A 10,285-nucleotide genomic window follows, 5' to 3' on the forward strand; every position below is an offset into this window, starting at 1 on the left:
TTCTAACCACTAGAGGGTCATTTTGTGTGTGTCGCTTTTCAAAAAGGATTAGTTGTCCTGGACCTTCTGCTTTTTTTGGTGAGTTCAACGCCGTTTGAATAGTACAACACATTTTTTTTTGTCTTCGGACCTTCTGACTGAAATGCACTTTGGAACCTTTTTTTCCGAACAAAAGAACATAGGAAAAAAAGAACATTAGGGATTCAGCCGCACTTTCGGACTTAGGAATGCACAAAAAACATCTTGAAGGATCTTAGCTGGCCAGGAAAAATGGGTAAGCTCTCTGACCAGATGGCCCCACCCGTTTGTTTTTGAGTTTTAGATTTTCTACAAACCGATTCCTCTCTGTTTTTGCTGCTTTTGCTCCAAAACTTTTTTTGCTTCCCAAAAGTTCAGACATCTTTCTGTTGTTTTCAAGTCCCTTGGAAAAAAAAGAGAACCTCATCGGAAAAAGGAGAAGCTGTTTTTCTGAAAAAAAAATAGAGCATGTTGTTTTTTACTTTTTATTTTTAGTCAAAAGTGCAATTTAGGAAAAAAATTAGATTGCGAAATAAGGTTTTGAAATGCAGATATTTTTTTCGTTTGCAAGCCCTTTTTGTTTTGAAAATTTTGAAGGGATGGCACGAGGTTTTTTTTTAATCATTCGGTGCCCTTGGGCTAACCTTTGTCTTGTCGTTCTATTTTTTAGCAATTACCTTCATTTTTTACGTTTCTATTTGCATGTTCTATTTATACTGCTATTCTTTTTTATCTCCAGTCTACAGCTCCCAAAAAACCTTTTTTTTGTGATCGTCCCATGACTAGATAAGACTTATTTCTCCCTCATACGTGGAATACATGTTTTTCCACTTCTCTCTAACAGTTGTTTTTTTTATCGTTTTTGCTTTTTTTTCTTGATTCCTTGATTACCCTCTTTCCACCTGCTTACCTACTTTTAAACTTCCAATTTTTGCAGGTGCGTACTGAAAGTTCTCCTACATTTATCACACTGAAGGGAGCAAGGAGGACACAGATGCCTTTCAATTACGCGGACTATGTAAAACAGCCTGCACTGATAGGGTGAGTGTCCTGGATGTTTTAGGATTACTGTAATTCTAGGTTACTGTAGCTATAAAGTCATATTTTCAGAGACGAATGGCCTCCTAACGGAAACTGCGGAAATTGGAGTGCAAACAATAACAGCTTAACAGATTGGGACAAGTGTTGTGAAACAGCATCTAAAGTGCCAACGCATTTAACTGGAAATTTCGATACGTCATCTTTGAAAATGTTAACAGCAAAACAGCCGAGCGAGAAAATCAGTCCGGATGCAGGATATGTTAGCCCAAATGAGGTATGTTTTTTTACTTACCTCAGCCGACATAATTATATGTTTTTGCAGGAGGACAGAAAATCTAGTGAGCACACAAATTCCTACGATGTATCAGCATCACAGTCACCGAGCAATGATGGAGCTAGCTCCGTGAACACTGATGAGCATATTGATGTGGAGTGCATGACAACGATAGAAGAGATGGACACAGATGAAAAGGATGAGGATACGATAGTACCAGAGGAAGGATCAGTGGAAGTGAAAAAAGAGGAAGCGGAATCAGAACAACCAAAAGATCAGCCAGAGCCAGAAGCTAATATACCCCAGACCAGTGGAACTATTCTTACCCCAATTATGCAGACGTTTTTACAAACACCATTGGCTGCCCCGATTCCAATGACACCAGAGACACAAATTTTACTGGGACTTGGTGCCAAGGAATTCCAAGATGTGATGTCAGCGGCTGAAAGAATACGAAAGCCTGTATCAGATTCATTTGGATTTATGCGAAGCGGAAGTTCCGCATTTTCAAACATTGAGCCAAAGGAACTTTTATTGAGATCACCATCTTCTACCAACATCAACAACAACTGCAGCAGCACCAACAACAACAATGAGGATGCAGCTGCACCGGCTGTCAGTAGTCCCAGCACCCCTACCACCACATCTGCCTCATTTTGTAGGCCGCCTGGTCTTGGACCGGTGGCTTTACCGCCAACACCAAATGGCCAGGTGCCGATGCTCGTTTGTCCTATATGTGGATTTATGTGCCCGTCAAAATTCCATTTCAACAGTCACATGAATACACATGGAGACCATCAATGCAGTATGTGCGATTACACCAGTAGGACAGAAGGAAGGCTGAAAAAGCATATGAGAGAATCCCATACTGTTGAGGAGCAACTGAAAGCTGGATTGGAGTTAGAGCCAGCGAAGGAGACTAGCAGCAACACCTCGTCATCACCAAAAGGATCCATATCATCCAAAGATAGCAGCGCCGCCAGTCCAATAAACGAAAGTTTCAACCTTTCCACTACCCTAGCCTCTATTTTGGACTCAACAAGCAATGCTATAGCAGCCACTGCTTCCTCCACCACAGAGCCGCCATCTGCTCTTTCGGCTCTCACGTTGGACATGACATCAACTCCATCGCTTTTGTCGACACTTGGACAATCGAACTTTGGAACTTCAGCTTTGGATCATATCAAGGCCATCTCTGAAAATCCAAACTTCATGCCAGAAGGAGGAATGAATCTCGCTTCAGCCTTGGGAGTTGTTTCTCAGGTAATTAAAGGAGAGCCGGCGTCACCAGAGAAGCAATCCAATGGAGAGAGCAGAAGAAGCAGCAGTGGAAAGATTAAGATCTTCAAGTGCAAACAGTGTGGACACCAAAGTCTTTCCAAGGATGATCAATGGGCTCATGCCAGAAGTCACATTCCAGCTGAGAAGCAACTGAACTGCCAACACTGCAATTTCGTCACCGAGTACAAGCATCATTTGGAGTATCACTACAGAAATCACATTGGAAGTAAGCCATTCCAGTGCAAGAAGTGCTCCTACAACTGCGTCAACAAGTCAATGCTCAACTCGCATATGAAGAGTCACACCAACCATTATCAATTCAGATGTATGGATTGCACATATGCTACCAAATACTGCCACAGCTTGAAGGTAATTGAGAAGAAAATTAAATTGAAATTAATCATTTTTGTTTTCAGCTTCACTTGAAAAAGTACAACCACAGAAGAGTGCCGGAAGGTATCGAGATGAATGGAGGAGATAGCTCACCAACCCTGAGCCAGTCAGACGCTACAATAACATTCAGTCCAATTGTGAAACAGGAAATCAAGTCAGAGCCAATTGAGCAAACACCATCAATTGCTCAACCTTTCCAATTCAACTCATTGATTGCTGGACCAAGCTTCACTTTTGGAAATCAGATGCTTCTCAACAAACATCTCGACAATGGATTGATCCGTGTTGCCGGTTTACCAAGTGTTCCAATGCAAACTTTCAAATGTCCATTGTGCGAGTTTGTTGCTGGCACCCAAGAAGAGCAGATCCGTCACAGCATGTCTCACATTCTCAGTTCCAATCAAGTTCCAACCACCATCGCATCTCTGTACAACACTTTGAATCTTCCAACTCTTGGAAATGTGAGAGACGAAGATGAAGAAAACATGGAGTGCGATGTTAAGATTGAGGATGACAATACAACTGAGGATAGTCACTGTGGAGATGAAGAAATGGAACATAGCAGTGACTCAGCCGTCTCGCCAACAGGAAGCTCTCAAGGTAATTAGGAAAGAGGGGTTCAGGAGTAATAAATCTTGTTTTCAGTTTCTTCCGTAGATGACGATGTCAAGTGCAAGACATCAGAACAGAATAATGCTCACTCCAGCCACAGCCCAATCAGCAGCAATGACAGCGCTCTTGATCGGGATGGAGAAAGCGCTGATGATGCTGCTCCCCACTCACCATCAGACACCACATCTGTCGCTTCTCCACCACATGTTCCAGTTCCGATTGCTGCTCCAATTCCAATTTCCTTGAGGCCGGACCAAGCAATGTTCCAGAACTTCCTGACCCAGGCAGCTCTTGCTTTGAATATGGTGAACAGGAATATGCTCCAATGCGAACACTGCAATATTCCATTCAACGTAAGTAACTTCTTTTTTTCAGAACTGAATTTCTAATTTTGAAAAGTTTTTAGAATCAAGAAGCCTACAATACTCACATGATGCATCATACTCCAGGAAATCCATTCAAATGTGGAAAGTGTCAATACCAATGCCACGATACATTGAGCTTTGCTCTCCACATGTACCAAGCGAAACATCAGTGAAGACTTCTCCCTTCATAGTCTTACCCTCATCTAGTCGACGAAACTTCCATTTGGGAATAGACTCGTTTTGTAGCTGGTTTTTCTTTTCCTAATATTTTAACTTATCAATGTTCGGGCGTTTTGTTATTTGTTTCCTTTTTTAATCTTGGCCATGTTCTTGCAATTGTACCTCAAACCATCCATTTCCATGGAATCTCAAAACCACTAGTTATCACTATATACTTTTTCTGTTTATCATCCCTACCTCAAAACATATTCCCGTACTTGTTTCAATGACGCCAAAACGAAAATACCTAAAAGAGCCTTACTCTCTGTACCCCCAATCTATTAAACGTGTCACTCTTAGAAGCAATTGTATACTGTTTGCCAAAGTACATGTAGTACCCCTTCTCCTCCAGAATACTTGTTTCTGTTACTATGTACCTTCTCAATATTTCGGGATATGGAAATTTTTCTTTGCGTGCTCCAAAAAAACCTTCAAATGATTTCATTCTCATTTTTTCTCAATTTCTAAGGCCCCTTCTCCACTAATAAGCTTTATTCTCTTTTGCATGTCTTTCAAACAACTTATTTATTTTCTATTCACCCAATTTTTTAATATGTGCATGATTCTTCTTTCTTGTTATAGCATTTTGTGTATTTTCCCCTTAATTATAGCCCCCTACAACCGTCCCCCTACCTCTCTCCCCAAAAATCATACGAACTCGTCTCTTGTCCATCCCATACCAACTCGTGTCTCCTTTCTTTTTTTCCTACGGTTATCGTGGTTCCCAACATTTTGGGAATCAGAGATTGTATTGCAGTTTTAACCGTTTCGAACTAGAATTCATGCCAATGATTCGTTTTTCATCTAGTTTGTCATTACTTTTTTTCATAACCGAAGTGACTTTTTCCCAAACCCGCTTACAACTTTTCTACCCCATCAAGCAATTTAATAATAACCGTTTTTTTTTGTTCATGCTACCTCAATTTGCTTATGTACCTCTTTCAAAAACTCCCATGTCCTCCCAAAAATTCTGATTTCAGTCTCCCCCTTACCTTCATACATCCCAAGCCTTTTGCCATACATTCTCCGTTTCAACCTAATTGCGTGCTTATTATTCATCCTTTGTATAGCCTTTTCAGCTTCATCAAAATTTATTGGCCCACCTCATCTCCCAGAACTCATCTCAGGAATTTACTATGCTCCATTTTCAGTAAAAACCTCCTCCTCTCTATGAACTACTTGTCTCTTGATTACTGTTATCCAATATTATGTACCTCATTGAATTTGCCATCCCCAATCCTTTTTTCTTTACCTCAAACTCATTTTTTCTCTCCATACTGGCCTATGACTGTATAATGCGTTCTACCTCCCCAACTGTCCCCAATTCTAGTTATGTACCGTTTTTCTACCTCAAAAAATTAAACCCCATTATACAACCGTTCCACCTCAAACTCCCTCCCTTTTAGTCATGTACAATTTCTCTATCTCAAGTCGTATTCGGCTTCCACTATGAAAAATCCAATCCAATAAAAATCATCATTAAAAATTGTTCTCTTAAATTTGCACGTACAAAATTGAATGGAAATTCCAAAGTTATGGGATTGAAAAAAAAACTGCTGTGACCACCTGCAAATAAATTCAAATCCTCTTGTCCGAAAGTTTATTTTTTGCAGACAAAGTTCACTACGTATTTTTTTACTCTCTCGATGACAATCCTTTAGTCATCAGTAGGAGTGAAAAAAACGAATTTTCGAGGGACCAACGCCGCTCGTAAATAGCATCACGAGTAGCGACCACTAAAGTGTAAAAAGACAGCTCGTACCACGTTCACAAATGACACTCCCGATTTTACACTTTGGCAACACTTTTTCAAATGAACTTTTGGAGAAGAAAAAAATCTCATCTTTCAAATTAAATTTGCTGAGGTCGTGTCGTATGTTTGGCGACGGCGTGGCGAGGGACGAACGGAATCGGAGAAACGGTTTTGATTGATGAAGTGACATGTTCAAGGTTTCATCGGAGTGAAGAATAAAATCGCGCGTTCCTTATCTCCCTTTTGTCTCTCATCCTCTCTCACATGCGACCTGAAAATGTTGCGTTCCCGTTTTTCTTCTACGTCGCAGTCATCTTCATATTTTTCCATTCTCTTATATCTTCTGTCCTGTCAAATTCCAATGGTTTGACCTTTAGTGATGGAGAAGAAACTGCGGAAAGAAAAAATATCTTAAAGTGCATTGGGGAAGCAAAAAAAATGAAAGGGATCTTTTTTTTCAATGTCAAAGAGCCACAGACTCCACTTCACATTACACTATTTTTTTGAAGTGTTGTTCGGTAAAGATCAAAGTGGTCCGTTGGGAAAAAATAACAATTGATGGGACGAAAAAGCAATGTTCACTTTTTCAGGAGTAAGGGGTTAATGTCTTGAGAGATCTGATGCCTACAAGGGTTAGGGTCTTTTAAAGATGAAGTTTCATAGTCACAGTATGATCTGGGCACGTGGACGTGGAGTGGAGTTCCAGAAGAAGAAGAAATTAATTTTTATACCACAATACCGGTGAGAAAACTGTTTCAGAATAACCATAGAGTGATCAAATCTGTTTCTCAAAAACTAGTTTTGTTTCAAATTTTCAAGAATTCTCCCACATATATTTGTTTCTCTATTGATTACCACCACCTTCTTGGACTTCAACTGAATTAATAAATCATATAAAACAAAAAAAAAACTTCAGAAGTTTCAAAATTACTACTGAAATCAGTGGAACAAGAATGGCAATGCATTTTTATACAACTTAGCTTGTCAGCAAGTATTTTCCAGCGTTGTTATTTTCCAGCGTTGTTTATTTTCCAGAGTTGTTATTTTCCAGCGTTGTTTATTTTCCAGCGTTGTAATATCCAGTACAGTTCCTATTCTGATCGTCTTTCTATCCTCAATATGTTCTCCATTCGACATCGTAGGCTAAAAGCTTAACTAATTCTTCTCTATAAATTTTTAAATGGCTCCGCTTACTTTCCTAACCTAAATGCACATGTCAAATACTCCTCCTCCCCTCGTCGCCCTATGAACTTAATTATTGTTCAGCCCTACTCCTCTGACTATTTTTCTTCAATTGTTCCCCTGTGGAACGCCATCACTTCCCAAGTTACCCGATTTCTCCTACCTTCCGAGTTTGAATCCTTAATTTCTTTCAATATTACCCGTTATTGATAAATTTGCTCCCTATTTTTCTTTTTCTACCGGTTACATCTTTCCTGTGTCAAATATCTAAATTATCTCGTTTCCCCTCTTTCATGTCCTGCCCTCCAATGTTTTATTACACCTGATCAATAAACAAAATTAAATTAAAGTGATTTTACAAAAAAAAGCTGTGTTTTAAAATAACTAAATGTTTTTAGACGAAGCGGACCAGTACCAAATACCGTGAATACTTTAATGAAATGCCCAAACCGCCAACTCTAGCCGTATATATCTCATTTCCTGTAAGAAGATTTTCAAAAAGTGGTAAACGAAGTAGTATCAAAATAGTATCAAAAATATAATAGTATAAAAAATATGTTGTCAGTCAATTACTTTTTTGATACATTTTACAGGAATCGAGATAAATTGGCTCAAATGTGAAAGCAAAGGGCTCCATTGGTGTTAACCGTACTTGTTGAGATACTCAAACACTCAATTTTTGTTTCAATAATAGTTTGGAATTGATTTTGAGCCAGTATCGTATGTAAGTTCAAAAATGAAATAGTAATTTTTGCAGACTATTAAAGAAAAAGCACAATCATCAAAGACCACGGGTACTACAATATCCATATCTTATCACCATTATGTACAAAACACAAACAAGTCTTCATTTTGTGTCTTGTAGACTACCTACATTCAGCTATTGATTTTCCAAATGCTCCGCTAGAAATACAGTGCACCCGACGCAACCTCTGATAAGCGTGTCGCTGTTTGAAAAGACACAGTTTTTCTTCATTTGTTTGCTGAAAAACATCTTTAACAATGAGGACGCTGCTTCTGATGTTTCTATTTTATCCAGCTACGTTAGGAGTTTTGAAATTTGTGCAGATTGTGAGTTTCGATATTTTAATATCCTTCCAATTTTAAACTTCCTATTCATGATATTTCCAATTTTTTAAAAATGGAAGTGTTTGTACATATATTATAAAATCTCTTTTTTCCAGTGGTTCCGTCATGGAGAGCGCACGCCCGGACACTACATTTATTTCCCAGGAGACGACAAGAACAACACTGAATGGCAACAAATCGCGTGGCCCGGAGAGCTGACCAAAGTTTCTTGTTTTTTTGGAATGTGAAAAAATGTTGCTATTTTTAGAGAGGAATTTATGAAGAATTTCAACTTGGAAAAAGACTGCGCGAGATTTATGGAGACCATTTTGGAGACACCTATAGACCCAATGATGTTTGTGCCTTTTTCAAGAATAAATGAACTTGATTTCTGCACCTTTTACAGTTCCACGTTTACACTGGAGTCGATAACCGTACATCTGCATCAGCACAAGCAATGTTTGCAGGATTCCTACCACCTAATAAATATCAAACTTGGAATCCTGAAATCCTTTGGCAACCCGTCGCCCAACAAACTGATGCATCAATTGATTGGGTTTATTTGACTTAAAAAGACAAAAGAAAATTGATAACAAAAAACTTTTTTTAGGTCTCTCTCGGTGCTATTGATAACTGTCCAGTCTACGGTGTGAACCAACAAAAGTCATCGGAATACGCAGATGTAATGGAGAAAATGGAAAAGATTGATCCTGAATTGTTGCAATTGGTCAGAGATCATGCGTTTGAACCAATCACAGAAGCTGTCACATATAATCATATCATTGATTCTTTGAAAGTTCGGGTTAGTGGTGGTTTTTTTTCAACTGGAGCATACGTACAGCGTAGTCCGGAATATGAAGTTCTTCGAGAATTTTCGTAATGAGATTCTAATTCAAAAAAAGATTCAGAAACGAAACTAAAACTACCTTTTTGAGAAAATTCCTAAGAATCTGAGAATATTCGGGATAGAAAATTAGCAAGTCAAAAAACAATGGATCAAAAAAAAGTTTTATAGTTTCCAAGGCGCATGACACAAACTTCGGTTTTTGGTTCCAAATATTCTCGGTAGCTTCGAAGAAGTTTGGTTCCCAAACTTCCGGAATTCTAACTTTAAAAAGTTGTTCCAAAATTCCGAAATTCGAAACAAATTGAAATGCTCGGAAATCCTAGCATTCGATAAATGTTTCCTTCGGAATATTCTGGTGTTCCGAAATTCAAAAAATTCAGTCCGCGCACCACCAAAAGAAAACCTGTTAAAATATATTTCAGCATATCCTCGACGACAAACGACTTCCCTATCCGGTTTGGGCCAGAGGATATGAGAATCGAATTATGAATATGAGTTTCTTAGTTCACGATGCTATTGTTAAAATTCAAAATTCTACTATTGGAGGTACGAGGAAGTCACTTTGACACATTCAAACAATACTTGTTTTTCTAGATTACCACAATGAGTTGATTATGTCATATTTTGAGACTCATCTTCAGAAAAACACTAGCAGGGGTGTATTCGTTAGTGGGGTATGTTCTAGGCAACCTTTTATAATTTTGATCTAAAACTTAAACTTTAGCATGACACAAATCTTGTCACCATTTGGGAATCATTACGTCTGGATGGACATCCAGAAGATATTCCAAACTACGGTGCACATATTGCAATCGAGATGCATGATGATTTCGGGGAACTCTCCTTAAAGGTTATTCGTCAAAAAATCTTATATTAGCTCACTTTCAAACATTTAAGTTTTACTTGTCAATGGGATTCAATCAAACTCGAGTTGAACTTTTCCCACATTTCTGCACTAGAAAGCAAGTTGGTGGATGTCGTTGGGAAGAATTCAAAACATTGACTACGGTAAGGTAAATTTACGTTGTTTAGTGAAATTATAACATTTTTAGAACTCAAGAAAACCGAAATCTGATTGGGTTTTCGAGTGTCAAGGATATGAAAAAGCTACCGAACCGGTTTCTACTTTAACAGGTGATCCAATATTTTCAGAAAATCCTGAAACTTTTTTCAAGTTCTATGATTGTTCTTCTTTCAATTCTTCTCCTGTCAACTATCATTCTTGGTTTCAC

The 10,285-nt window shown here is 38.5% G+C and overlaps 2 protein-coding genes across 2 annotated transcripts; both read left to right on the top strand.

Moving 5' to 3' along the window:
- Nucleotides 1–1,012: 1,012 nt before the first annotated feature.
- Nucleotides 1,013–4,157, top strand: Cbr-hbl-1 (the record flags this gene model as incomplete). Its single annotated transcript, XM_045239769.1, has 5 exons — nucleotides 1,013–1,059; nucleotides 1,129–2,983; nucleotides 3,031–3,607; nucleotides 3,653–3,972; nucleotides 4,026–4,157. 5 exons carry the CDS (start codon nucleotides 1,013–1,015, stop codon nucleotides 4,155–4,157), a joined length of 2,931 nt encoding a protein of 976 aa, XP_045095510.1.
- A 3,983-nt stretch (nucleotides 4,158–8,140) lies between these two features.
- On the top strand, nucleotides 8,141–10,236 carry CBG14759 (the record flags this gene model as incomplete). The annotated part of the gene is made up of 11 exons (XM_045239770.1): nucleotides 8,141–8,209; nucleotides 8,323–8,430; nucleotides 8,475–8,561; nucleotides 8,613–8,762; nucleotides 8,817–9,008; nucleotides 9,476–9,599; nucleotides 9,648–9,727; nucleotides 9,778–9,903; nucleotides 9,951–10,061; nucleotides 10,106–10,187; nucleotides 10,229–10,236. 11 exons carry the CDS (start codon nucleotides 8,141–8,143, stop codon nucleotides 10,234–10,236), a joined length of 1,137 nt encoding a protein of 378 aa, XP_045095511.1.
- Nucleotides 10,237–10,285: the final 49 nt, after the last annotated feature.

Source organism: Caenorhabditis briggsae (assembly GCF_000004555.2).
Source record: "Caenorhabditis briggsae complete genome, chrX, whole genome shotgun sequence".
Classification (NCBI taxonomy): Eukaryota; Metazoa; Nematoda; class Chromadorea; order Rhabditida; family Rhabditidae; genus Caenorhabditis; species Caenorhabditis briggsae.